The following is a 27,761-nucleotide window of genomic DNA, read 5'->3' as shown; positions in this document are numbered from 1 at the left end:
GGGGAATTATTTAATTTTTATCTTTGCTCCATCCTCCAGTTCCCGTGCACAACAAGCTCGGCAGCCAGCGGCACGCACGGCCCCGATCGCTTACAGGGAACAAAAGCCTGGAGCACAGAGGGAGGGCGGACAAATTGGGTGAATAAAGACCCGATTCTTCCCCGCTGGGGGTGAGGAGAACCTGAGAGATGCCAAAGCCCAGCTCTGCAGAGAGGCTCCTCGGCTGCTGGCTGCCCCAGTGGGGCTGTGGGGGAAATGGGGGATGGATGAGCACCGGGGGATGGATGAGCACCGGGGGATGGATGAGCAGCACGGGGTAGATGAGCACCACGGGGATGGATGAGCATCGTGTGTCCGTGCTTCCATGCTGCTGAGGATCAGCACCAAGAAGCTAAGAGCAAAATTAAAAGCAGGAGCACGTTTTCTCCTCTCCCCTCCCCTGCAACATCGCCGCTAAAATGCGCCAAGGGGGGAGAGTGTGGAAAAGCCCCAGCGCGGCTCCTTTATGCAGCCCCAAAACCTGGAACTAAACAATTTACTAACAGATGTAGCCATAAAAGGCCCCATTATCGCATCTTGTACAGTAACAATGTCTGCATTCAAGTCGCTTCCCCTCCTCTGAGGGTTTATTTTTAAACCGTGCTGCTAAAGAGAGGAGCAGGCCACTGCGGCGGCAAAGCGCGAGCCTCTCGCTCAAAGTGAGCCTTGTTTGGCATTATCTTGATAAGATAAACAGGGATAATGGCTTTTTCTTCCTCTGCTCTTTTCTTTGCCCTCTCTCGTTTATTTTAACGCGAGCAGGAACTGAAGCAGAGCGCTTTGCAGATCAAAGCTGGGCAGAGACCTCTGCGGGAAGGGGCAGGAGAGCACCAGGTTTCCAGGCTTGAACCTGGGTTTGGGGTGGGAGCGGGGCCCTGACACCCACCCAGGGACCCCCTGGGAGCAGGCAGCAGCTCCTGGCACGGCCCCAAAGCCGAGCATCCTCCGAGGGGCACCCCAAAGGAGAGGGAACCCCAAAGTGGGTCCCAAAGCGGGGCCGGGAAGCGCAGCAGAGCAGGCGGAGAGGCTCCCCGGTGGCGCTGGGGATTTGCTCTGTCGGGAGCCCCTGACTCCTCTCCGGGGCGAATTTTTGGGGAGTGAGTCCAGGCATCAAACAAGCCCTCCAGGCACAGCTTATGCAAGAGAAGATGACTCAAAGCGGCGAGGTATGAACACCTGGAGGGCAGGGACAAAAAGCACCGGGAGGCTGCGGGGAAGAGGAGGAAGGGAGGAAGCTGCCGGGAAAGGGAGCAGATACAAAGGAGCCCCAGGTCTCCAGAGATAGCAGGGATGATAGCAAGGGACACAAAGGTTCGTGTCATCCCTCAGGATCTGCTCCTACAGTGCCCACCAGGGGAGGGGAGGCAGGCAGCCACTGCACAGACCTCTGCACGGGGCAACAAATACGGGCTGCAGAAGGCACCCAGCCCCACGAGCATCCTTCACAAGCACACCCAGCGCCTCGAAGTCCTGCAGTGCCTCCAAACAGCAACCGGGAAACTCCATCCCGAAGGACAAAAGCTCCTGTGAAAGGCATGGAGAGGAAAAAGAGAAGGGCGAGACACTGCCTGACACGTTTCACACATATTTGTAAACAGATCACCCTTGGGGAAAGCGACTGGAGCCTGCCTTGTCTTGCTTTCCAGCCAGCCGCTTCCTTCTTCTCATGACCAAGAAGCAGCTTAATATCTGGTTACAATAAAACGCTGTTTTCTGAAGGGCAGAGAGCTAGGAGGATTTTGCAGGAGGGCATTTCTTTATCTGCTCTGCTGCTTGGGCAGGTGAGCGTGGGGCGTCTGTCCCGGCACGACCCCACGAGCAAGGGGAGCGCCCTTTCCGGACACCCACACCACCTCATTTAATTAAGCTGAGATCTGCTTTGCTGCAAAAAACAAGCATTTGTGCTCCCAAAGCACCCTCGCAGAGGTTGGGACATCCTCACCACCAGCACACTGAGCACCTCCCTGCTGGCACTCACGGCACGGGGCAGCAGCTCTTGAGCCCTCGCGGTTAATTAGCGGTGACGAGAATTGCGCCCGAGGAGCAACCACCCCATTGCTCCCTCGGGACACCACCCCGGGTAGGTAACCACTGCTCAATAATAACCATATCCCTTCAGGACAGGTTCATTAAAAGGTGCTTAATGAGCATCTCGCAACAATTTTGTTTTGTAACCAGAGGCCCCAACGCGGTGCTTGGGGAAGGAGCAGCCCGGCTGGAGAATGCGCATTTGTCTCGGAGCTGGGGGGCCGTGGAATTCCCCACCCAGCCCCACCTCACGCCACCAGAGGTGGTTTTTTTTTCCCATTAGGTGTTCCCGTGCACATCCTCCATCTGATAAAGAGGCCAGCAGAGAGGAGCCGACCCCACATTTCGATCCCACCCGAGCTTTCTGAGCTCCACCGCTGATCACGGAGATCGTGTGCGCAAAGGGCAGAGCAACACCCAGCGTGTCTTCTGCTGCCTCAGCCCACAATGATCCCCATTCATCCCAAGAAAACACAGTATTAAATTTTTGCCTGGTTTCAATCTCCGTACATTAATCAAGCCTCAGCTTTTTTTTTTCCTCTTTTCCTTTTTTTCTTTTTTTCTTTTTTTCTTCCCAGCCTGAGAGACGCAGCGTGGGAGGCACGGGGCTGTCCCATGAAATAATATTTTCCAAGCCTCGCTCAAAGCCTGCCCGTCAAACCCGAAGCCTCCTTTCTGGCTGCTTTACCAGAGCTGGACAGGAAACAATCCGCGGGCACAACAGATCGAAACCCGGGCCGGCGTTCCCAGCACGGAGCTGATGAATGGGAACCATTGTGCTGCAGGGGAGGGAACATCCCCATCGGCATCGGGGGAAAACTGCAGCTGTCTGCAGCGCCTGCACATGCACACACGGGCGTCCTGCAGCTGCACGGGAGGGCTCCCGGAGCAGCTCGGTGGCACGGCGTTTCAGCAGCACCACCAGGCACTTCTCCCTCTCCTTACGGTGAACCCCGTGGGATTTGTGTGCTCTGATGCTGCCGAAAAGGAGGGATCGGGACCTTTCCAAGGTGCTCAGGCTCTATCCGAGATGCGCTCCCCAGGTGATGTGGCCACGGGTGCCTTGTCCCCAGGTGGGTCCCAGCCCCAGTAATGCCCAGGGGACACAAGGTGGGGCACCCCGATCCCTCTCCCAGCACTAAGCTCAGGGCACGAGTCCAAAAAAAGAGGGCTGAGGTTCAGCTGAGCGATGCAAACCCACAGGAGAAAGCATCTCCCTGTTTCCTGGAGGTACCCGGCCTCGTCCTAGGGCAGTTTTACCCCAAACCATTTTACCCCTGCACCATTTTTAACCTCACTGACTTCTTTGCAGCCCCAGTGCCCCGTCGGGACCTGGTGTCCGCACCGCACATGATAATAACAAAATATTTCAACCTATTTTTCACATTTTTAGTCTTTTATGTATGCACAGCCTGCAGGAGCTCGGCTGTTACCACCTAGTGCCCAGCAGGAGAGGAGCAGCAACCACACACAGGCGGGGGCAGCTCGGCCACGGCTCTTCCCTGGGGTCCCACGGGGCAAACCCGAGACCTCTTTGCTCTGCCCGTGGGCACCCAGCAGGAACAGGGGCTGAAAAACACTGCTGTGGTTCAACTTCTCTTCCCTTTTATAAAAAAATAATAATATTTTCTGGCATGAACTGCCCCTTGTGACTGGACTTAGCCCCGGGCCACGACAAAGGCAGCTTTCTTACCGAGTTTGAGGGCTGTAGGGCACCGTGGCCCCGGGGCTCCCACGTTGCAGCCCGTGGAAATGGGAAGGAGCCGTGGTGCCGGGCACTCAGCACCATCCTGCTGCGTGCAGGGGGCAGAGGGAGCCCGGGGAAAACCACAGAGGGCCAAAGAGATGGATGCTGAGGGCAGGGAGAGAAGGCAGCCAGGCAAGGAGCGCAGTGCGCAACGTGTGCCTGCAAAGATCCCAGCACAAAGCTCGCCGCCATCATCTTTCAGCATCTCCAAGGTTTTCCAGCCTTAATAACCACCTTTCAGCCTGTGTTTAAAATCCTACACGCCGACGACAATCAAACAGCACCGGGGCTGCGAGATGAAACGCCCAGAAGCTACGCCCCCGCAGAACGGGAGATGGGGAGGGGGAGCCCCCGGCACCCGCGTTCGAGGTGGGAGCAGCGACACCGCCCGTCAGGGCACGCAGCATCCCGAGGGATTATCTCCCCCAGGGATGGGGTGGAGAAAAACCAGCTCCTGGTGCCCATTCCCCAAGGAATTCCCCTCCCTGCCAGCCCCAGCCACTGCTGCAGGCAAAACCCTCATGGGATGGGGGGCTGAGGGACCCCCAGCATCCTTTGGCTTAAAAAAAATAAACGATGGCCACTAAAGCGGGAGGTTTTGTCCTCTAAAATCCACACCAGGGGCTTGGAATGAGGGAGACCACCCTGCACCATGACGCCAGTGGATGGAGATGCCAGGGGCACGGCCAGCAGTGGGGAGCAGCCCCAGCCCCCCCGGCTGTGACCCTGATACCTGGCACGGTGCTGCCAGCTGGCACAGCCCCGTGTCCTGCAGCATGCCCGTGGGGACACAAGGACTCGGCCCATTTTGCTCTGGGTGGCTCCAGCCCCAGCTGGTTCCTTTTAAATCAGCCACACGAGGTGAGGGAGGGGGGAACAGAGGTTTTTTAAGCCCCGGCTGCCCTCCTCTTTACCTTCCTGCCTGGAGGGCAGCCAGGAGCAGCTCGCTCCTCCCTGCGCACATCTGGAGGGGTCGGGTCCCCTGCCCAGGGCTCGCCGCGCTCCCCGGCCACCCAAAATGGGCACAGCTCCTCCTGCACAGACCCTGCTTTGTCCTGAGTGGCCGTGTCCAGCCCTGGGACCATCCACAGCGTGCTTATAACCGCAGGGAATGGGGCTGACCAGCCTGGGGATGCTCTGCAGGGCTCAAAGGGACGGGACACAGAGTGACCCGGCGTGTGCTGAGGACCAAAATGGGTCCTGGCCCCGCAGCACCAAGAGGCTCCTTCACCCTGAGCTTCTCCTGGCATCCCCACACCAATATCACTGAAAATCTGCCTGGTCCTGGCAGGCCAGCAGCACTCAGATGTTGCTCCAGGCGCCTTACACCCTACCAGCAGCTTAAACACGCTCTGATAAAAGCCCTCAGCGCACCACCCGTGGGGACGCAGCGGGGACAGGCAACCCCTGCCCAACCACAGGAGCGCAGATCCTCGCACACTGATGCAAAAAAAAAAAAAGGGGCTCTGCTGCGGAGATGTCTGAGATTCCTGCACGGCCCCTTGTTCTGCAGCCCCTTTCCAAGCAGCTGAGCCCAAGGAGCGCAGCAGGAACGGGCTGCGCACGCCCGGGGGCAGCAGAGCAGCGCGGAGCCGCGGCACCGGGATGCTCCCGAGCCCCCCGAGGAGCTGCGGGGCGTGCAGGAGCCCCAAGAGTGCTCCTGCAGGGATGGGGCAGGACCCCAATGGAGCCTGGTGGCCGAGGCAGGCACCCTGCTTTACCAGCCGCAGCTCCAAGCACGCTGCTCCGACACAGATCTCGCTCATGAGATGCCCAAGAGCTCAGAGGAGTGGCACAGCACCTACAGCCTGCTTTTCTTCCTGCTGTGCTTTGCAGAACAGCTGGCACCCTCCCCTTTTTCATAATTCCCTCTCTGCACACACGCTTCTTAAACGCAAAGCTAACAGCTCTGGGAACAGCCCTTGGGGATGCCGTGGGGACGCACATCCCTGAGCCCTACGGCGAGCTGGAGAGAGCCCAGGCTCCCCGCGAGGTTTCGCCCCGCTGGGGGAGATGCAATCAGTCAGCATCCATCGGTGCCGGCAGCGCTTCCCAAAACCAGCCAGCATCTCTCCATCCAGCAAGGAAAGTCCTCTGGCAGCACGGGAAGCCACAGGGAGCCCTGGGAACATCCACCCGCTACTGCGTCCCCAGGCGCTTCCATCCCGGCGGGCTCCGAACACGTCAGAGCCTTCCAAAACACTCTTGCACGACCCAAGGTTGGAAGTAATAAACCTTCCTGAAAGGCAGCTCGCATCAGCTGCAGCTCAGCGTGGCAGTAATGTGGTTAGTCACAGCCAGGGGGGGAGAAACGATGGCAAAAAGGAGGAGGGAAACTGAGTCACGCATCTGTCTCATCGCGACGCTATTTTTAACGTAATGGACACGAGGGAAGGCGTAGCTGTCACGTCCCCGAAGCGCCGGGGCTGACCTTGGGCAATTTCCTCTTCAAATGTGTCAGATTTCCCTCCGTTTCTCACGTTAGAGGTGGAATCGTGTTGGGTTTGAGCTGGTTTTTAAGCCCGCGTAACGCAGCGGGGCCACCTCGCCAGGTTTCCAAGCTGCGATCCCACGCGCTTGGTGCTCAAACTGGAACAACTCAAGTGCTGGGCAGAGAGGGGCAAAGCTGGGCTGGGCCAGAGCTGCTCTGCTCTCCTGCAGTTTTGGGGTGCTCACACCCCCATCACATCTCTCGTGGCCCCACAGACCCTGGGGCTTTGTCCCCTTTTGTCCCTGGCACCCCAGGGACCCCACACCGCTCGCCTCTCCGAGAGCCGGCGACAACAACTCTTTATTCCTGGATATTCACAAGCAGCTTCCCGGAGGAGAAGCCACGCGAAGCGACTTTTGTTCTGCCCGCAGCTGACAATGATAGACAGATTGATGGCAAGCAAGTTATTTTGTCTCCTCTCGCAGCTGACAAAATTTGCGCTGGTATTTTCCCGGTCCAGACCCCACCTTTCATCTGACATGATTAATGCCGCTGGAAAGACAGAGAAAGAGCCAGCTGCTTCTGCCTGCTGAGCTTTCACCGAGCAGCTGAGAAAAAGCGTCCTTTTGTTCCAGCATCTCTGGAGCCTCTGCAGACTTTTCTGAGCAGCCTTTTATTGCGAAAGGTTAGGGAAATGTGGCTGCTGGGGCTGGCATATTGTGTCGTGCTCTGCGCAGATCTGGGTGCTCGCCCAGGGCAGCACGGCCAGCACCAGCCTGCGCCCTCGGTGGGGTCCCCATCCACTGCAGAGGTGCCACGGGCATCACCCAGAAGGTCTCTTTGCTCCTGTCCCTTCCAGGCTCTGCCTCTTTGCTTGGTCCTTGTGACCACGGCAGGGGATGCTGACAGCCTGGGGGGGGTGTCTGAGGCTCCCCACGCAGCCCTGGGGTCCCTCAGATCTCACCTGGCAGCACGGAGGTGGCTGACACACATCTGTGCTTCCATCGCCTGCCAGAGGGGCTGGGAAGGGCATTTATCAGGCTGAACACACCGCATTCCCCCCCCCCCCCCGCCCTAAATACATTATAATGCGGGTCTAGGAAACAAGCCTCAGAGATAAAATTCAAAGAGAAAAACAAAAGCACTCGGTGAGAGCGCACCGAGCGCTGTGCGCACCTCCCCGCCTCTCTTTGTCAGGCCAGCAGCCCCTCAGCAGCCCCAAACTCACGGAGAGGCACCCGCAGGAGGGTGCTGCATCCAACCCACAGGGTGCCAGCAGCAATTCCAGAACCAAGCAGCTCCAATTCTCACCAGGAGTCCTCATTTCATCCTTACCTGCACCACCACCGCTCGTCCTTGCTCGCTGTCACCTTTAAACTCTCGCTGCTGGCCCTAAGGCACTTGCCCAGCAAACATTTCCCTGCCCCCTCGTGCCGGTTCAGCCCCCAGAAGCAGAAGAAACAGCGCTGATATAACCTGCCTCCTTTCCATCCCTTTCCCCAGCACCATTTATCCGCCCAGCGATGCAGAAACAAAACCATTTCACAAACCAGCCATCACTGACAGAAGGGTTTTTCCCCACCTGACAAGCACAGCGGCTACAAAAATTCAGCTGCAACGGGAACTCTTCCTGCCCCCTCTGCCCACACGTGTGCATCAGACAGGAGACAACCTCCAGGAGATGAGGACGGGCACAAAACCTCTGACACGTGGTGCAGGAGCAGCGTTGTGCCTTACCTGGCGCTCTGGAAGGTGGCAGACGCTGATTTTCCAACAGCCCCGAATCCGACTCCCACGGCCAGGCCCTCTGAAACGGGAAGGAGAAAAAACACCACGGTCAGATCCTGCAGCAGCCCCGAGGCCGTCCCTCCTCCTGCCCTCAAGCGGAGAGCAAAGCAGCACAGGCAGGGGAGCAGAGCCCTGGGTCAGCTCATCACCCCTCTCATTTTAATCCAAGCTCTCTGCAGATCCACCCGATCGCTGTCTGGGCGATGAGGGTGGATCTGCACCACGCCAAGGGGGTGCCACAGACCCCAGCACGGTGATGGGAAGCTCTGGGCACGCAGATTCATGCTCCCACTGCGAACCCGACACAGCGCAGGGGTCTCCTGGGGAGCTCACACAGAGCAGAGAGTTCTGTATTTGCACGGGACAGGAGAAGACCACAATCCCCAGCAGCTAAAATGCCATTTTGCTAAGGGGCAGAGCAGAGCAAAACATCCACCTAAAGGCTGAGGCTGGGCAAAGCTCTCCGCAGAGCTGTGCACAACGCGGTGCCATGGGGGAGCTTTGCAAGAGAGAAAAAACCTCTCCTTACAGCCTCGGGGGTGATGCTCATCCAGGAGCAGGCTCCCAGCAAGAGATTTCCGTGTCCTGTGCCGAAATTTGGGCACGCCGCCTTTACAGACAGTCCAAAAGGCAGGAGGAAACCCAAACTCTGCGAGACATCACAGCCAGCCCCAGAGGAAAGAGCCAGAGGTGGAACCAGGGCACGGGGCAGGGCAAGTCCTCCCCATCCTCCCCACTCCCTCCCTGCCCTTTCTGCTCCCCCTCTGAAACTTTTCTGACCCTCCTGGTGCTGGAACAGCTCCCTCGTGCCTCCCAGAAAACCCCTCCTTCGAAGGAGGCGTCAAAACGCTGCCACGTCTGCCTTTGTTGGAAATTCAGGCTTTGTTTTTGCAGCTTTTCTGGCATCGCTCCCCTCCCAGTCAGGCGGGGGGGAACCATTCCAGGATGAAAAACGAACCCGTTTGCGTGGCTGGATGCTGGAGAGGGCTCGCCAGCCTTCCAGGAGGCGATTGCCTGCTCCGACAGCCACGCAGGGGGCAGCAGGGACTGCTCGGAGGCACCTTCAGACAGGCTGAGAAGTCCCCACGGCGCGTGCCTGTGCGCTCAAGGATGAGGTCTCAGAGGAACAGGCCCGTGTAATGTTTGTGGTCTTCTGGATTTCCAGTTGCCTTGGAAACACCCCAGGAAAGGCAGCGCCAACTCTCCTTATCAGCATTTGCATCCTCTGCTCCAGGAGTCACAACGTGCCACAAGCCCCCGGAGCCCGGATCCGAGCTTGGTGCCAGGGCTTAGGATGGAGACAGGGAACACGGCCCCGAGAACCAAAACCCTGCGTGTGGGTCCCTAAACCCTGAGCGTCCCTAAAACACCACGGCTGGACGATAACTCCACCAGTAAAACAACCAGAGCAGCCCAGGCACGTGGTGGTGCCAAGGGGGACGTGTGCTTGTGCAAAGTGCTCGTGCAAAGCACAAATGCAAAGCACAAACGCAAAGTGCTCGTGCAAAGCGCAAAGCGCTCGTGCAAAACCCTCGTGCTCCCCAACGGCACCCTCCTGGAGGATGCAGGAGCAGCCCCAGAGCCAGGGGCAGGCAGCGAGTGCCAAAAGCTTTGCACCTGCAGCTGGCGATGGCTTTGCACGCTCGGCGTTCACGCAGCGACCTGCAGGAGGGGAGAAGGGGAAGAGCTTTTTCAAGACACTTCATGGCTGCGGTGAGGACACAAAGAAGCTCCGCACGAAGGGAGCTGGCACCGCTCCCCCACAACATTTCTTCTGAAGTGAGACTTGCCCAGAGAGCAAAATCAAAAAAGGCCGAGAGCGCTAATTTGGGTAAATAACGAGAAAAGCTTAGACGGAGCGGAAAAACCACAGCAGTTTGCCCTGCTGTACGGCGAACCTCACGGAATAGGCAGCTCAGCAGCACAATTAATGGAAGCACAAATCCCATATATACGGAAACAAATGACGGGCGGGGAAAATCAACAGATGGCGCGTGGGGAGCTGCCTGCTCGGAGAGGGAGAGGCAGCGATGGTGGGAGCTGCAGCACGGTCGGGAAAGGTGACAGAGCAGCGTCGGGTCCCGGGCTCATCCAGCTCCTGCTTCCCAGGAGAGGGGAAAGAGCCGGGGCAGGACAAATACACCCAGGAATCACCTAGGGGATGGTGACCCCATGCCGGCACAAGCCCCAGACACGGCACCATCCAGGCTACGGTGGAGAAATTCGCTTTACCCCAGCCAGAAGCAGCACAGAGGGGAGCTCAGCAGCTCCGTACGGATCCAGCAGGGACCCCGCACGTGGTGCCGAGGCTCGGGAAGGCTCCGGGTGCACCCAGCAGGTGCCACGGGGCCCGTGCCGCAGCCTTTTTTTTCAGCCACGGCGCTTGGCGCAGCCTGCCAGGATCACACCCTAACTCGGAGGCTTCAGAGCCACGGGGCTGGGCTCTCCAAAAAAGAAAACGTCAGCCCCGAAGCCTGGCGGAGCAGCCAGCCTGCTCACAAAAGAATCGGGGGAAGCCGCCGGGAGGCTCGCTGCCAGCCTGCCCACGCTCGGAGCTCGCAGCAGGCTCAGCCCCCGGCTGCAGCCCCTCTCTCGGGTGTTTTGCACGTATCCAAATTATAAACAGCCCGAGAGGCTTCCTCGGGGTGGTAAAGGCACAAAAAGGGAGGTAATGAGTCTGAATCAACCAGCACGTGGTGGTCGTGTGAAGGATTTGAGGGACATCGGGGCGCTGATGTGGCTGGGGGAGAGCCTTCTCATTACCTGCCGGGAATTCAGCCCCGAGCCCTGGTTCGGGGCTTCATCAGGCTTTAAATATTGCCTGGGCAGAGTTCCCGAAGGAAACAGATCCCAGACAATCCTCAAGGACCAAGGGACGTAAGGGACCGCTCCTGAGGGACCGCTGCTCCCCGCAGGGTGAGGCAGAAGCCCCTTCGTGGGGTTGCAGAAAGCAGAAGCAGAATTATGACCGATCCCAGCCCAGCAGGAAAATGCTCCCGTTTCAGCTAAACGAGGGGATTTTGCCTCTCTTGGACTTCCTCGGCTTTACCATTCAAGGCGTTTGAACCTGATAAGGCATCTCGCAGGGATCAGAGCCCCCACCCCTCCTCAGCAGGGCGCCGGCACGGCCGCTTGCTGATGCCTGTAGGAGGAAAAAGCCACGGCAGCTTTAAAGTTCAAAGGATTAGCTTGAAAGCGGGCTGGCTTCCTGCATCCCTCAGACCTCTCCCTTATCACGCATTGCACAAGCCCACACGAGCTCGGCGAGCTGAAAGAACCGGGGGAAATGAAACCAAGTGCTGCTTTAAATCCTATTCACTGCGGCTTACGAGGTGAAACCGGGACCTGGACCTCTCCTCGCTGCTCCCCGGAGCAGCCCCGTGGTGGCACAGGAGCCAGGGCAGCCCCGAGCCCGGTGCCAGCCCAGGGCCACCTCGGGAGCTCGCTCGGCTCCTGCCGTTTCCAGCTTCGTTTCCAAGCATGAAATGAGCTTCGCAGCACCACGGGATGCCAGGTGTAATCCCCAGGGGAAGGCCAGCTCACAAAGAGCAAGCAAAAGGTAAAAATCCTCCGGATCCCCCCAAAACCCAAACTACAGAACAGCGAGCATCTCTCACAGAGCCTCCACAAATCACAGCAGCAAGCACATTAACCCCAGTTATTTGTTATTCTTACACGCCTTAAAGAGCAGAAAAACGAGCGCAGGCTGGAGGTAGGGAGCAATATCCCGTTGCAATGTTTAAAAATTAAAAACCTCCAGCGGACTGAAGGACATTCCTGGTGCACCTTTGTCTCCCAGAGGGCACCGGCCGAGGGACAGGAGGGGACGGGGCAGGGGATGGTTTGCACGAAGCCAAACCTGAGCCTTGCGACTGCTCCAGCCCCCAGCCCACTGCAGCTCCTCTGCCAGTTCTCTGCAGGACAAACATCACCTAAAAGACTGAAATTCCCTTCTTGTTCACGAGGAAACACAAAGCACAGGCTGTGTATTAACATCGCTGCCTTTTCCACTCGTCGTTTCGTGCTGGCACCTGCTTTCTGCTCGCTCCTCCCGTGCCTTCCGCTCCCCGAGAGGATGCGCTCGGCACGGCGCCTTCCGAAAAACACACCTGCAGGAAACTGCCGGGGATGGAGAGCAGAAAACTGCCAGGATGCAGCACGGCCCCCCCCAGGAAAGGAGCACGCAGGGAGCTGTGAGAGCTCTCAGACCTCTCCTCCTGCCAGGGCCGGCAAAGAAAATCCTCCCGGGTCGGCGAACGAAGGCGCTTCCCTTCGGAAGGTGCCACGGGTGCCAGCACGTCGTCAATTATTCATCCGGCCTTTGAAGAACTGGAAGCTCCTCGTGGAAAATTAATCCTGCTGTAATGAGGTTTGTATTTCTAAGAGAGTTTAAGCGTGTCCCCGTCTCCACTACTCAAACTCTCAGTTTTTCCTCCCGTTGCCACTAGAGAACATCTTTTTGCCATTACTGCGAAGGAAAGCGCAGGCATTACCACATTTCAGCAATTTTCACATCTCCACACATTCCCCATCCTCAGAGCAGCGAGCAGGAGGTTAAAGCAGTTTTAGAGAGACTTCTTTCCTTTTTGAACTTGAGCTCGAGAGCAGTGAATCTCCCCTTTGCGTTTGAGACACCAAGCCTGCAGCTGCTGGGAGGCAGCCTCACCTAGCCCCACGTGCGCACACAGCGCTGCTTCCCACCACCCTCACTCCTCAAAAGCCATGTTTTTCCCCCAAAGCCTGGGCTGTGACAGCAGGCACATCTAGCACAGACCCCAGGCTCCCGACGTGGCTGTCTGAAAAGTGCAGCAGGAAAATCCATGCGTGCAAAACACCTCTCCGTGCCCCAGGAGCATGGGGATGCTAAGGCTCCCCGAAAGACCACAGCCCGGATCTCCAGCAGGAAATAATAAAATCAGCATTGCAGCAGCCCGGGATGCGCACAGCCACCCTCCAAAGCAGGAATGGACAGGGGAGGGTGAAATAAAAGGGGCAAAAAAAAGCAGCAGATGGATGGCAGGACCGAGCCTCCCCTCACCTGGAAAAACAAACAGCCCAAATCCCCGCTGCTCAGGTGCTTGGCACCAGCGCTGACACCAAGGAAATAAAAGCCACTGCTGCGCGCAACGCCACGGAGCCACCCGTCATTAAAGGGGGTTGTAAGCTGCAACCCCATCCCAGCGCCTTATCTGGGGGATGCCAGGCAATTTCACAGGAGTTTTGCATGATAAAAACACGCAGAATTGGGTTTTGTAGAGTGTAGCTGCAGCCGCCCGTGTAGAACAGCTCTGGGTGAAGTGTTTGGGTTAAAGCAGCGGAACCAGAAGGGACCCGGGAGGCTGAGCTGAGAGAAAACCTGGTGGGATGCGACACGGGACAGCCATGGGTGCCTGACGACAACAGAGAAGGGAAAAAGCAGCCCGAGATAGCATTAAATAGGGTCATTAAATAGGGTGAAATTCGGGTAGGACGAGGCAATTCCCCTATGCACCCTGCTGAGTCGCCCCACAGGAGCCAAACCATCCACATCCCATCTCACTCCTCTTTTCTCCCCCCTTTCCCCAAAGCAAAATGACTCGGAACAAATCCTCCCTGCAAACCACCGAGCAGCAACAGCTAAAAACGTGCCACCCGCAGCCCAGGGCTTACAAATGAGGGACCTCGTTGGAAAGAATTAACTGCCCGACGTCCTAAAGCTCCAGCACAAAGATGTGGCTCTGGCTGAACGAATCCCTTTCCAAGCTAATAACCCAGAATTACCCCAAAAGCAGGGACCGACCACACGCCCTGCCTGGCACCACCAACCCGAATCCATCACTGGTATTTAATGTTTCATTTGCTAGCACGCAAACGATTTCTCAGGCCGCTGCTCACGGATATTTAATGCAACAGCCCTGAAAGATCTGATGGGGATAAGAAAGAAAAAAAGCTTCCACATGCATATTTCTGCACATTTTCATCCCAGCTGGTGAAAGCGCAGTATTTAATTGGCTTTTGTCACCTTTGTGGCTGTTACCTTTTACAAAACGCTGATCGTCGACTGAAAACGATGCCGCAGAGATAAATGTACATTATCATTCTCTGCTGGCTTTCCAGGTGTCTGCCTGCAAATGAGTTTTGGAAATATGAGCCGCAGCCAGCAGGGCACCAGAGACCTGCGACTCGCTGCCACCGTGCCCACACGTCCCCATCCTTTGGGGTCAGAGCCCCCCTGATCCCCACGGGGTGACGAGCTGCCCTGCAGGCTGCACATCAAGTCTCACCGAGCGTGTCCGGGTAATGCAGGGAATTCCATCAAATTTGGGCTCTTATCCACACGCTGCTTCCCCACGGCACCGTGCTGGTGGCACGTCACCACGCGGGGCACAGCGGGGCACCCCTGGCACCCTGCAGCCCACGAAGAACTATAACAGCCCCGAGCAAGTGCTTCCCACTCATCGAGGTGCTTAATCCCTGCCAGTGTCAAAGCACGTCTTGGTGAAGCTGCAATTACCGGGGGGTTAATGAAAGGTTCAAGCAACCTTTACCGGAGCGAGCTGTGCGGGATCACGGCTGAGTCACGGCCGTACAACGCCGCGGGTGCCCCCGGCACGTGGCTGTCCCTGCTCTGGGTCCTGCCTCTGCTCTGCTCCCCTGGGCAGAGCTGAGCTCCCCCGAGCTGCTGCAGGCGCAGAGCGTGCACGAGGTGCCAGCCGTGCGCACGGGCACCTTCCCTCGGCCTCCTTTTAACCCCGTTCTCAGAAATTCAAGCTCCGAGCCGATCCCCCCTTCTCCTTTTCCTTGCTCAACACAAAACCGAGGTGCTCCGAGAATAATCATCCAGAGGAACATGAGAAGTAGAAGGGACACTGGGAGGCAGCCCCACGGTTCGGAGGGAAGCGTGCGCAGAGTCTTCCTCCCAGCCTCGTGTTCTGTTGAAGCAGGGAGAGCTGCACGCACGTTAAATTCAGCAACCACGGCACATTCTCAGTGCCTACAGACCACCAAAAAGCCCTAACGCAAAATGAAGGTTGCAAACTCTTAATGTTATCTCAGAATTATCCATATAAATAACCGCATTTTTTGCTGGTTTAATAATTGAGCCACACTCACTGCCCCAGCCTCCTCTCCAGAGGCTAAGCTCCTGTCCCAGGAGGGTGAATTCAATCAATTTTGTTAATGACAGAGCAACCAGCCAGGAAATCCAATTGTCCCAGCCCTCTGACACCCTTCTGACAGCTCAGCACACAACCTCTGTGCAGCCACAGCCACCCGCACACCCTCTCCACACCCTCCCCTTCAGCCAAGGGCAATTTGTTTGCATCCTTGCACCCACCCAACATCTGCGTGCGCCCCGACAGAAAACCCCGGTGCTGGTTTGGGTCTGATGAGCTCCAGGTGGATTTTGCTGGGTTGTTTGTAAAGCTGCAGCCCCCAGCACCCTACCTGCCACCCTTTTACGGAGCACATTGGACCCGGTCACCACAGGGACACCCAGGATGTGTCACACCCCCACAGGGGGACACGGGGACAAATCTCACCGTGAAGCTGCCCGTGGCCGTGCTGCCACTAAGCGGGATGACAGCAGCTCTGCCTGCGCTCGGGGATGAAGCTGCCATGTGCGGTGCTAGCGGCACAGCAGGCGCACAAACGCCCAGCAGCCAAGTACCAGAACCAAAGGACGCCGTCTGCTCCTCTTCCCCCAGACGGTCATAAAGCAGGAGACACATAAAAGGACAGGGAAAAACGGCTCAAGCTGTGGGAAGCTGTAAAGAAAAGACAGCGCCCTGAGGCAAAGCAGGCAGCTCTCGCCAGCAGAGCTCGCCCCAGCCAAAGCCCACCTTGCAGAGGGCAGTGGGAGGGTTTGGCACTGTCTGGCCTGCAGGCCTTCAGCTGCGCCATTCTCCTTCCCAGGTGAAGCTGCAAACGAGGATGCTTCAAATCATTTTGATGTTTACCAGGCCTTTTTGCAGCCTTCCCTCCTTCCCCGGTTTCCTCAGGACAAAACATCTCACTGCCAGCCCCTGCGCCTCCCTCGGGGACAGGCGATGACGCAGAGCAGAGAGCTCCAAAGCCGCGTCCTCTGCTCTGCCCTGGCTGCACCTTCCCTCCGTCATCATTTCACCCCCACCCCAAGGATTGATCACAGTTTTAGGGCTAAATCTCCCCTCCTGGGCAGGCAGGGAGAGAGGGACCCCAGGAGCCACTGCCCAAGGACTGCTGTCCGTCTGTGCGCAGCCCCTCACCCATGCGCAGTCCCAGGTGGGGACCAACCTGAACACCACCTCCTGGGGGTGAAGGAGCCCCCCTGACCCAGTGCAGCTTCCTGGCAGGCTCGTTTGTCCTTCTAGATGTCACCACCTGAAAGTTTTTTTTCCATTTAAAATCTCTCCTCTCTCGCCCGCAGCAGTGCCCCGCTGTGCCCCTGAAATAATTCCTCCCTCCTCTCCTCGGTGCCTTCACATTTGTTCCATATTTAGCTCCCAGACTTCACTGCTCCTTACACTTCTGTGCTTGCTTTTTTCCTTCCCATCAAATACGAAAAAAAAAAGAAATCCAGCCAGTTAATTGGTTTCTGGTACTGGGAAGTGGAAAAAAACCTCCAGGTGGCTCCACGTGAGGTTTGGGCACCGCGAGGGCGAGCAGGGGACGCCGTCACTGCGGGGCTGCTCCCGCTGCCACCTCCAATTTGCTTCCTCCCAGACACCTCCGCTTAACTTTGACACTTGAGGCAGAAACATTGCAGAAATCGAATTAGAGAGCAAACACGGGGTGAAGGGACTGCATGCAGAAACGCAAGGTATTTTCGGGCAAAAAGGACGGGGCTGGGGCAAAACTGAACTGGCTCCTCTGGCTTCGTGCGCAGCTCCTTGGGGAGGGACTGGGTGCCCGCATGGTGCCTGCCTGCTGCTCTGGCCCCACAGCATCACCAAAAAAAAAAAAAAAAGAAAAAAGAAAAAAAAAGAAAAGAAAAGAAAAAAAAGGAAATTCAGGCTGGGTTTCCTTAGCAACGTCACCCTGGCTGGAAGCCTCCCCTTGTGCGTGCCGATGCCCATTTCCCAAAACGTCGGCGCAAAGCGAGGCGGAGCAGCGCTGCATTTCCACCAGCTGGCAGAGCAAACACCTGCGGCTTCCCCTTGCTGCCCACACGTGCCCGCTGCAAACTTTCAGATGCCCGATGGAAAATGCCTTGGGCTGCAGCTGAAGGCACCAGGGGCACCGTGCACCAGAGACCCCCAGGAGCAACATGGATTCGTGGAATCTGGCTGCAGAACCTGGCTCGGTCCCGTCCATCTCCAACGTCAGGGGCAGGCACGTGGGCTCCTGTGGTGTTTCCACGCTGAGAATCCCTCCAACCCCACACACTCAGGACATCCCTTTCTGCACGCTGCCATGGCCAGCTCCAAGCAGAGCTGTAGGAAGCCCAGGGGCAGCGCTGAGCCCCTGCTGTAGGACTGCATTCGCCAGGTCCCCACCCGGCTGAGCGCTCAGCGAGTCCTCAGGAATCTGCAGGGCACGTGAAGGGTGCATTTCCTGGCAGAGGAGCAAAATATGAACACCAGCACGTGCTTTTCTTAGCACCTGCACACACAGCAGAGCTTCCTGGGGTCCCTGCGGAGGTGGAGAGCAGGGCACGCAACGGGCAGAGCCAGCCGAAACAGCCACCCCAAAAACCTGCCAGCAGCTGCTGTGCCTCTGAGTGATGCAGAGCGAAGTGAGGAGCCTGCCCTGCACTTGGGACACCCCTGAGGTTCCATCCTGCAGCCTTCCCTCCTCCCTTGGGAGCGAGAGCACAGAGAAAAGAGTTTAAACTCACACCTCGCTAATTGTTATTTGCGATACACCAGTAACATTTCAATTAATTTCGAGTCTTCGGCATAACAAGCACCTAAAGTACAAAGATGAACCAGAATAAACAGGGCTTGATTAAATACATAATTAATGTTCCACTAAAGCCGGCATATATGAATATTAATTAGCAGCAATGTTCTGCAGTTTGGCATCTCTTGTCATTATCAATTTATTCTTTACATCGCCAGCCCCAGCTTTGGAGCGAATTAGCAAACCTTTTGCTTGCCTGTGGAACCCAGCAAACACAAACCAAACGCAGGAGGCTGCTCCCTCCGTTCAATTACCTCGCCCGCACAGTAACTGGCATCCAGAGCGTTTGCCCGAAATGAAAGGCAGAGCACTGCCAAAACTAAAACGTGTTCACCCCTAACTGGGGCTCGGAGTAAATAAAAACAGCGCTCTGCTGGCCGTGGCAAGGGGGAGCGCACCCAGCAGGCTCGGATGTGCTCCCAGCCCTGCCCGGTCCCCCTCCAGCACCCCGTGCCCATGCTGAAGGAGAGCAGCTGATGCCCGGAGCTGGCAGCCACGGCACAGGTCTCACCTCGTGGGCAAAGCCGTGGCCGTGGTGCTGGTGCTGAGCCGCCTCCTCGCCGCACTGCAGCGGGCAGCGAGACGTCGTGGGGCTCCCCACGGTGCTGGGGAGCAGGGGGAGATGTGGGGGGGACCAGGACAAATCACTCAGGGCTTTGGTTTCCCAGCTAACCCCACAGTGCCCCAAGGAGCTGCGTGACTTGCTTTTAGCACCCCGAAGTGCTGGCGCCTTCCCAGGGCCAGCCCTTGTCCCTGTGGGAACCTAAAACCACAACCAGGGACGTGGCAGGGCTCAGGCTCGGGGGTAAAATGCTGCAGGGGAGCAGCATCCCCTTTCCATCTGCGTCCTCCTCACTGCAGCAACCAGACCATCGCTCAGCCCCGGGGATTTGCTCTGCGAAGAACTGGGGAGCGCAGAAAACCCTGGGAGCCCTCAGGGGGGGGCAGAGGTGGCAGCGCGAGCCTGTCCGGGAGGCACCGAGCAACCCAAATCCTGGGCTCGCACGGAGCAGCTCAGCCCGCGCCCTCTCGGCTCCTCGTGCTGCTCAGCCCGACACGTTAAGCACGGTGCCATTACGCTGTGGGAGCCCGCACTAATTATAGTGTCAGCCTTCCCGCTGCTGAGGATGGTAATTGAGGGAGAGCATTACAGTGTTTCCAAACCCCGCGCCGCAGGCAGAAGCCTCAGCGGAGCCGGGGAGTGCTGCCAGGAGCTGGTGGCACCGTGCTGGCAGAGCAAAAAGGCTTTAAGCAAGGGGCTGGTTCTGTCCCTCAAGACCCCACAGATCACCCCGAGGCTGAGACCAGCATCTGGTGCTGGGTGCAAGGCAACCCTGCTGCGCCCTAGACCCCGCTGCGCCCCTGACCCCGCTGTGCCGAGCCCCCCACGGGACGCAGAGGGTGAAGGACTGGGCTCAGGACCCGGTGCTCACTCAGCTCCCCGCACATAAATTTTTAACGCCGTGACCTTTCAGATGCAGGAGAATTTCTGAGGCTCTGCGAGAATCCGAGGGTGGCTTCGTGCTCCTGCTGGAGACGAAAGGTCAGCGTGGTGCCGCTGCAGCCGGCAGGAGCACGCTGTCATTAGCTGCCTGCCGCGGGTGACACTTTTTGTTCGCTCCTCCTCAAAACTTGCTTTTTCCTGCCACAGCGAAAGGAATCCCCAGCCAACACAGCCCCAGGCGGCGCGACGCGCATGCAGCCCGGCTCCTCACCCCGGGCTGCCTGGCACTTCATTTGCAGGATGAAATCCAATTACCGCTCCCTCGGTGCGGGCGCTTTCCCCCTTTTCTGTGTTTGTGTGCGGTTAATTGAAAGCTCCCGAGTTGTCTGCAGCAAGTGCACCGCGGGGCTGTAACTCCTGTAAGAGCCTGGGCAGCACGTGGGCTAAATGCAGGAGGAGCAGGAGCAGCCAGAGGGCTTGGGGACAGGGACACAGCTCGGCACGGGGCTCCTCTGGGTGCTCAGCTCTGCTGCCGAGCCCCCAGCAGTGGCAGCCACTGGTGAGCCCCCTGGGCACCCACCTCATCCCCTCCAGCCTCAAACTCAGCTCCAGGATCTCATCACGCTGTGAAAATGAGAACAGGGCCACTCTGCTCTGCTGCTTGCATGGGAAGGGGAAAACCCTGCTGTGGGCAGGGGCCGAGGGGCTGCCCGGCGTTCGCAGAAGGCTGAGGTTCTCCTCTGCTGTGCCCCTGCCTCCCCGGGCAATTCTGGAGCTGAATTAAGGCAGTTGAGCTATCCACACCTAATTACAAGAGGTTAAGCCTGGAGGTGCAGGTGTAGCCCGAAATCTCCTGGCACCGCTGCCAGCTGTCCAGGCAGTGAAAGCCACACGGGCGCCCCAAAACAGCACCAAAAGCTCCGGGAAGCGATCGGCGGCTGGAACGAAGCAATTATTGCCAAGAGCCGAGCGAGGCAAATCCAGGCTGGAAGGGACGGCAGCTCCTGAATGCTGGAGGAGAACGAACGCCCACGTTTCTCCCAGCCCTACAGAGCAGGCTGCCTGCTCCGTCTTTGTTTTGATTCCCTGCTGTCACTCCGAGCCGGGGGTGCCCTTGCGAGGGGAAACGCGGAGCTGGGAGCGCAGAGCGGGAGCTGAGCCTTCCCACCGCGGCTACAGCAGGGGAGCTGAGCCTCTGGTGGAATTTAAAGCCGGTGCCCTGGCACTGAATAAAAGTCACTCTCGAAATCAGAAAACACGAGGCAGCTGCCACCTTCCCTGCGCTGACGGAGGAGCCAGCCCCGTTCCCGAGCAGCTTGAGCTGATTGCGACAGCAGCCTCTTGGCCAACAAGCCACACGTTCACGTCAGCTAGGAAACCACAGCTCTTCAGAAGGCCCTCACCAAGTTTACAGACCCCAATTACAGACCAAAGCCCCTTCCCCTCCATTCAGGCTACAACCTGAGAGAGACAGAGCTGAGAGGGGAGGAAAAAAGGAGAGGGGAAGAAAGGGAAGGAGAGCAGGAGGGACGGGAGACAAACCCGCAAAAGCATTTGAATTGCCTGATATTGCTTTCAGCATCACCAAGAACTGGAAAGCAGCTGCATGTTCTCAGCTGTTATAAATTTATCTCATCTTGCACTGTTTTTTGTAGCCTCGGAGCCCAGCAGCCCGAGACTCCTGGCTCTGCAGTTTTCCACCTACTGGCGCACTCCGTCCCTTGAATACGAAAGCTGCGACTGTGCGTGTTCCCGCAGAGCAGGAGTGCTTTAAAATGCATCTCTTGCTGGTACACAAACCAGAAGAGAAATAACAGACCAGAATTTTATTGTCTTTCGGCGTCAGCTTTCTCCAAATGCTCTCAGATTTACAGTTCCTGCCCACCCCGGGCTGGCAGCGGAGAGCGAGGCTGCAGATGTTCGGGACGCACCGGCAAGCCCGCAAACCCTTCCCGAAGCCCCTCCTCGCACGGGGTTTTGCTGCCAAGACCCTAGATCGCTCCAGCCCCCTGCAAATAGCACAGCTCGATGTGACAGATCTCGGCAAAAGGCACCCTGGTGCTATCTGTGAGGAGGAGGAGGAGGAGAGAGGAAAGCAGGCGGCCCCGTGCCATCCCCCTGGGGTGGCACCAGCTCAGTGCCCCCCCTGGGAAGGGGCTGCAGGGACAGACGGACAGATGGACAGACAACTGGGCCTCACCTGGGATGTTGTGGATGGTTATAGCGAGGATCATCAGCAGAATTCGCCTCCAGCTGCTGCTGCTGCCCATCGGGGAGCTGTCCTTGGGCACGGGGAACGGCGGGGGGCCGTCGGGTGGGCTGGTCCCTGCGCCCTTCCTCCTCTGGTACGGCTCCCCGTTTTCACCTTTGTCTGAGGGTACAGAGAGACAGAGCTGGGTCAGCCGAGAGGGTGACAGACGGACGTCTCCTGCCTCCCCACCCAAAAGGAAAAAGCACAAAGAAGGAAAAACACCCACCGCAGCAGGGCCGAAGGAGCGCGCAAGGTGTCCCCCCGGCTCTGTGTCAGCTTAGGGCAGGGGGGTTCCCCCCGTGCAGACTGCAGAGCCCACGGGATGGTGGAATTTTGAGATGGAGCACAAATTTCTCCTCTTCCTACAGCTCCCCAGCACCGCCCAAAGGGCTCACACCCACCTGCAAAACCAGCGGCCCCCATCTCACAGGGACAAGGATGATGGTGACGGAGCCGGCGGGCAGCAGCTGGGGGACCCGCGGTCAGACCACGGCCACACCGTCCCCCTGCCCTGCCACCGCGCTCAGGCTGGCACCTCCATTTCCTCCACGGCCAAAGGAGAGCCCCATCCCTTCGTTCTGATTTCACCCTGCTCGCAGAACGGGAGCACTGAGCAGCATCCAGGATTATTTGTACCGCTACCAAACGCTCTGTCGTTGCTGTACATGGACACGCCAGGATCCCCCAGACCTCTGCTCCCAGCAGGACAATTACCATCAGCTCCATTTCAACCAGGTATTTAAACCAGCCACTTAAATCCAGGGCTAGGAAGGGTGGAAGCAGCCCCATGGAGCACTGCAATGAAGCTCATGGAGAACAAGACCCTCACCGCTCACCTGCGGCTTGGAGAGGCGAAGGGAGCCGCGGAACGACGCGCACGGGTTCCTGAACCTTACTCAGCACAGCTACGTGTAAAGAAGGTTTGACACTCAGACAATGTAATTCCCTCTCTGCAGATTTATGTAATTCCCTTCCCCGACTGCTCCCCTCCTGTCCCTTGACTCACCCACCCCGAGCCTCTTTTCGCAGGCACGGTGCAAGGAGCTGTCTGAAAGCGTTTTGACTGAGCGCCAACCCCTTCCCGTGCCATTTGCAGGCAGCAGAACGCCCCGCTGTCACCTCGCGCTGTGCAGAGCGTGCTTTGCAGTGCCAATTAAAACCTTAGCGTACGAGCACTCATGCAAATTGACACGCGGGGTCACCTTGGGGGAGCAGGGGTGGCGGCAGCAACTCGCGGCTCGCCACCTGAAACACAGAAACGGACACTTGAAGGCGTTCTGAAGCGGTCCTCAAAACACAGAAAACGAAATGCCAAGCTTCAAGCATCCGAGTGTTTATCAATTTTTGGCACTGAGGAAGCAGAGCAAAGGATGAAAAACCCTGGGTCATGGCAGCAGGAGCTGGCGTGGCTGAAAAACCCTGGGTTATGGCAGCAGGAGCTGGCGTGGCTGCGCCACGGCACAACAGACCCCCAGCAAGGGGACAAGAGAGGCTAAAGCCCCTTGTGGATAAAATTTTCTTCTTCTGCCAGGCCATGGGTACTTGCACAGCTCGGCACACGTCCCCTGGATCCCACAAGGAGCCTAATCCACAGCAGAGCCCCTGGGGTGAAGGACTTTCCAGGGAGGAGGCAGAATGCTTTGGGTGATGTTTGGAGAAGAGCGCTTACATCCAAGCACCGAAATGCCACCCTTTGCAGGGTTTTCTCTGCAAAGGAAGAGGAGGCAGGAGGAGGCAGCCAGCACTGGTCCGGGTGCCCAGAAGTGCTCCGTGTCCCCAAGCAGCACGCAAAGCCCCGAGCTGGGGCACAGCTGCCTGGTGCTGCTGACACAGCCGTCAAAACCGAGCCCTGCAGCACACAGAAATGACGTGCGCCATCACCTAAATCCCCAGTGCCTGCAGCTGGCGGTTTATGGGGCTTTGTGCTGCCTGTCCTCATCCCCAGATTTGATGGGTTCACCACTAAACCGAGCTGTCCCCAAGGTCTCGCCCACAGCAAGGCAGAGCAGGGGTACTGCTGGTGCTTCACCATCACAGCAAAGGCTTTTCCAGTCCCCTCTTCCAGGCTTTGATCTCCGCTCCCTGGGTGAGTTTTCACTGAGAAAAAAGCAGGTTTTGCTGAACGCGTGGCCAGGAGAACTGGAGAGAAGTCAGCAAGAAAGCCAGAAGCCAGCTCTGCTGGGCTTTGGTGGGCTGGGACCCCCAGCAGCGAGAGCAGACGGTTTCATCCCAGATCCCCAGGGGCCACAGGGGACCAAGAGCTTTGGGAACACCAACCCCAGGGTGCTGCAGCTGCCCCCACATCCACGGAGGAGCAGGGAGCACATGGCCAGCACGAGGCTCCTCGTGTAGCACCCCTGATAAGATTTCAGCTATTCCCACTCCGCTGACAGTTCCCGTTGAGTTCCTTTCTCACCATTATCGAGTTGCCAGAGGAGATTCATTTCACGGCTCTCACTAATGAAAGCCAACGCCTGGGCCAGCTCCTTCGCTTACCACGAGCCCACCGCCTGCTAAGATACTAATTCATTCCCAGCACAGAGCTATTACTTGCATTAGGTTTTTTTTTTTTTCCCCCACTTGGAAGCAGCTGGCGTGATATTATTGAACAAAAAATAAAACAAAAAGTTGATGGAAATCAGATTTCGTACGTGCACGTTTGGAGTTTGCTGCAAAATGGGCGAGGACCCCAGCCCCTTCCCTCCAGCCAGCAGAGAAAGGCTCTGACCAAGCATCCAGCCCCTTCCTCGCACCAAAGCGTGACAAAAATCACACCCACCAAGGGATTGTGGCCCCAAAGGGCTCGGCAAAGCCACGGTGCCCAACGGGGCGCAGTAGAAAAAAGGGGAAGTTTATGGGAAATCAGCAAACCAGACCCAGCTTCTGCAGGAGAAGCACAGGGGGCAGTTTGCGTTCGCCATCTGAGCAGCAAAACGACTCCATGCAAATTATCCGTGCATTAGCCCAGGAAAAGGCAGCGACGCCGCAATCAGGGAGGCGACCTGAGCACAATTTTCCCTGCTGATGTGTAACAGCAGGACCGCGGGCTGCATATGGCAGAAACCGTGTTTTATGTCCAATTGCAGCAGGGAAAAAGGGCTAATTACGGAGGAGCGATGCTCGGAGCTCGGTGCCAGCTCTGCGCCCACGGGTCGGGGAGGCAAAATACGGCACCCAAAGGGCTGCCAGCCTGAAACGCTGCAGCTTGGGCAAGCTCCAGGGAAGGGGAACAAAACAGTAATCGTGGCTAAGCGTGGGCTTGGCTGGAAGTCAGGAAAGCCTCGGCAGCACACTGGAGTAGTGATAAGACTGGACCAAGGGGGGGGTTCAAAGAGACACAAAGCTGACACTATCAGATCGGGGTCCTCGCAAGGACGGCGCCAAGACAATTATACGGCAAATAATTATCTGTGCCACGTCCCTTCTAAATCTTGTTCACAAAAACCCCTCTATATATTCTACTCCATTTATCATTATTGAATTTCTTCGTAAAGCCACAGGGCAAAGACTCTGCCAGAAGTTTAATTACGTATGTGCAGCCTGCTGCATTTTTCATATCCTCTGCAGCCAGCACCGGAGCAAGATAAATGGCTTTGAGTACGGCTTAAACTGCTGGCAAAATACAAAATCCAACGGACTCCTTATCAACGTGTGAAACGGATTTTTAGTTTTGATTATTTCTTAATGAAAACTGCTCGCATTAGTGGCGAGCTCAGCTTTGTTGCGCTTGCGAGCGGCACGCACCCAGACGAGCGCACGACTCGCTCGCCGCACTCAGAAATCTCCTCACTGCACTACTTCAGCTCCTGAATTAAAATCAGAGCCCACGGAGGCAACAGATTCCTCTAGCTTTTCACATCTGCTTTGGAGACCTCCCCTTCTTCCTCCTCTCCAATTAGGCCTGGATGTAGCCGTGCTGCTCTCCTGCCGCAGCTCTCCAATGCTCTGCGCAAAGTTCAGAGCGCCTGAATGAGGACGGCTGCCCAGAGCCCCTTTCCGCCCCACCAGGTTTCTGGGTGAGGAAAACCCATTTTGGTCTTGATTCAGCTGAAAATGAACCTGAAGCCAGGATGGCCCTGGGTGGGAGGCAGAGGGACCCCAGGGAGCAGCACCCCCGGGCAGCACGTCCGTGCTGCCTTCCTGCTCCCAGCACGAGCTGATGTCCTGGGGGAACCCAGAGCACTCAGAGCCTCCCTTGGCTGCAGATGCCAGAAGCCAGATCATTTAGAGCACCAAAACCCTCTTCAATCTTTTCCCCATCGATTTCCCCATCAAATTCTTGCAAGGAGACTCTCTGCCTGGCCGGGCAGGGATCTATAGCTGTCAGCAGCCGGAGTGCTGCAGACAAAGGAGGGACGGCTGCGCTTCCACGGCACCGGCACGTCCCTCGCTGGGGGCTCCAGGGGCTTCTGCCTTCGGATTAAACTTGGGTGAGATAAATCGGCACCCTCAGCACGGCTCTTTACAAAGATCTGTTAGCTCCCATCTCAAAACCTTGGGAGAAAAGATGGAGAGACAGAGCCAAGCCCAGGAGAGCCGCAGACTCGTTAAAGCCGTGACAAAGTGCCACTCGCAGGCTGTTCACACAAGTTGTTTCATGTTAACCTGCACAGGAACAGGGTGAAGGGAGAAAAGCACCACAGGAAACACTCATTTCAGAAGCCTTTACCCTGCCACATCTCTCTTGCTGTCTCATCTACTCCTACAAAGCCCAGCACAGCCGCACCTGCACGAGCAGCACACATCAGCCCAGCCCGACACCGCGCACCTCTCATCACTTCCAGCTCTTGTTCTGCTGCATGAGCTGGAAACGTGCATTTTGTGCTGGAGCGGCTCTGCTAAAACCAGGAGAGATGAGCAAGCTTGTTCTGACCCTTCGTCTGGGGGTGGGCTGGGAAAGAGAGAACAATTTGCTAAAGGAAACGATAACACAAGCGGCTGCCATCCCTTCCCGAGGTGCAGGAAATAACGGCACGTTCAATTCTCTCCCCTAATGGCTGAGATAAATCAGGATTACTCGGAAATTTCGGAGATTCCCAAAGGCCCGGTAGCCAATCCAAGCCCCTCACATGAACGTTTGCCCGTGGAGCCATTAACATCTCTCACTCCCCGAAGCCCAAGCGCTCCCCTTTGCGCCCACCCCTCGTCTCCACAAGCCCTGGCTGCTCCATTAACTTTAAGCACTTGTAACGAACGCCTGGCAGCAGTTGTGTTTAATTCTGTGCCATATGGGCTCCATCGACGCCTCCTCCCACACCGAGCAGGTTCAGCCCTGGTTTGCTTGGGCAGAAATAGGAAAAATTCCCGGGGTGCTGGGAGCAGGGCTGCAAAGCACCAGGGCTGTGCCTGTGACCTGCAACCAGCGGAGGGTCCCCGAGGGTGGCACACGGGGGAGCAGGCTGCCCGTGGCCCCGTGGGCACCCCCAGAAGGCACCCAGGGCTGCTCAGCACCCTCAGCTCGCACCCCACGGGCGAGGACGGGGAGCGCAGAGCCAGGCAGTGCTTCCCGAGGCTGCCCATGAGGTGTCAGCAGCTCGTTAGCAATTAGCAGAAGCAGGTCGGGCTCAGCTCTTGTGCGAGGTGATGCCGGCCAGCACAACCCTTCCTTCCTCCGACTGCCTGCTCCGGGAAGCCCTCGGTGGCTGGTTTCAACCTGGCATCTCCCTTCGGTCCTCGGAGCTGCTGCCCTGTGTGGTGTGGCACGGAGCAGGCAGGAGGGCAGCTGAGACAAGGTGGCACACACCTACACACACCCACACGACACCAGGGACTTGGCACAGGGAGCTCCACCGGGGTGGAGAAGGGCACAGGGATGAAACCACGCTGCAAAATCAACCCCAGATCCCACCTCTTGTGCAACAGAGGCATTGAGTGAGGGCCAACAGCAGCAGCAGCAGCTCTCGGGGGTCCCAGGACTGCGGAGACCCACAGCAGGGGGAGCACCAAGGCACAGGAGGCGGGTGCCACCGCTCCCCAGCGCAGCCCTCCGCACCGAGCCGCCGGGTGCCAGCCCCTGCTGCCACCCTCCCGTCTGCCTTCCTTCAATTTCTGGCCACGAGGGAGCCCCAGAAGAGAAACCTCATCAGAATTAACAGCCACAGCCCTCGGGAAGCCGAGCCAGACGTACGCTCGGAGCTGCGCCCACGCATCGCTCGCGGTACAGCGGCGGCAC

General features: G+C 57.6%; 1 protein-coding gene across 3 annotated transcripts in view; it reads right to left on the bottom strand.

Annotated features, from left to right (window-relative positions):
* Positions 1–27,761, bottom strand: part of SLC39A11 (solute carrier family 39 member 11) — a 75,450-nt gene that overhangs the window by 9,548 nt on the left and 38,141 nt on the right. For all 3 annotated transcript variants that reach the window (XM_072025879.1, XM_038165250.2, XM_072025878.1), the window contains 2 exons: positions 21,539–21,709; positions 7,983–8,052 (listed from right to left, as the gene is read on the bottom strand). In XM_072025879.1, the coding sequence (XP_071881980.1) occupies positions 7,983–8,052; positions 21,539–21,709 (241 nt within the window). The remainder of the gene's footprint in view (positions 1–7,982; positions 8,053–21,538; positions 21,710–27,761) is intronic.

Source organism: Anas platyrhynchos, chromosome 19 (genome assembly GCF_047663525.1).
Source record: "Anas platyrhynchos isolate ZD024472 breed Pekin duck chromosome 19, IASCAAS_PekinDuck_T2T, whole genome shotgun sequence".
NCBI classification, from domain to species: domain Eukaryota; kingdom Metazoa; phylum Chordata; class Aves; order Anseriformes; family Anatidae; genus Anas; species Anas platyrhynchos.
This window is presented reverse-complemented; position numbering and strand designations above follow the sequence as displayed.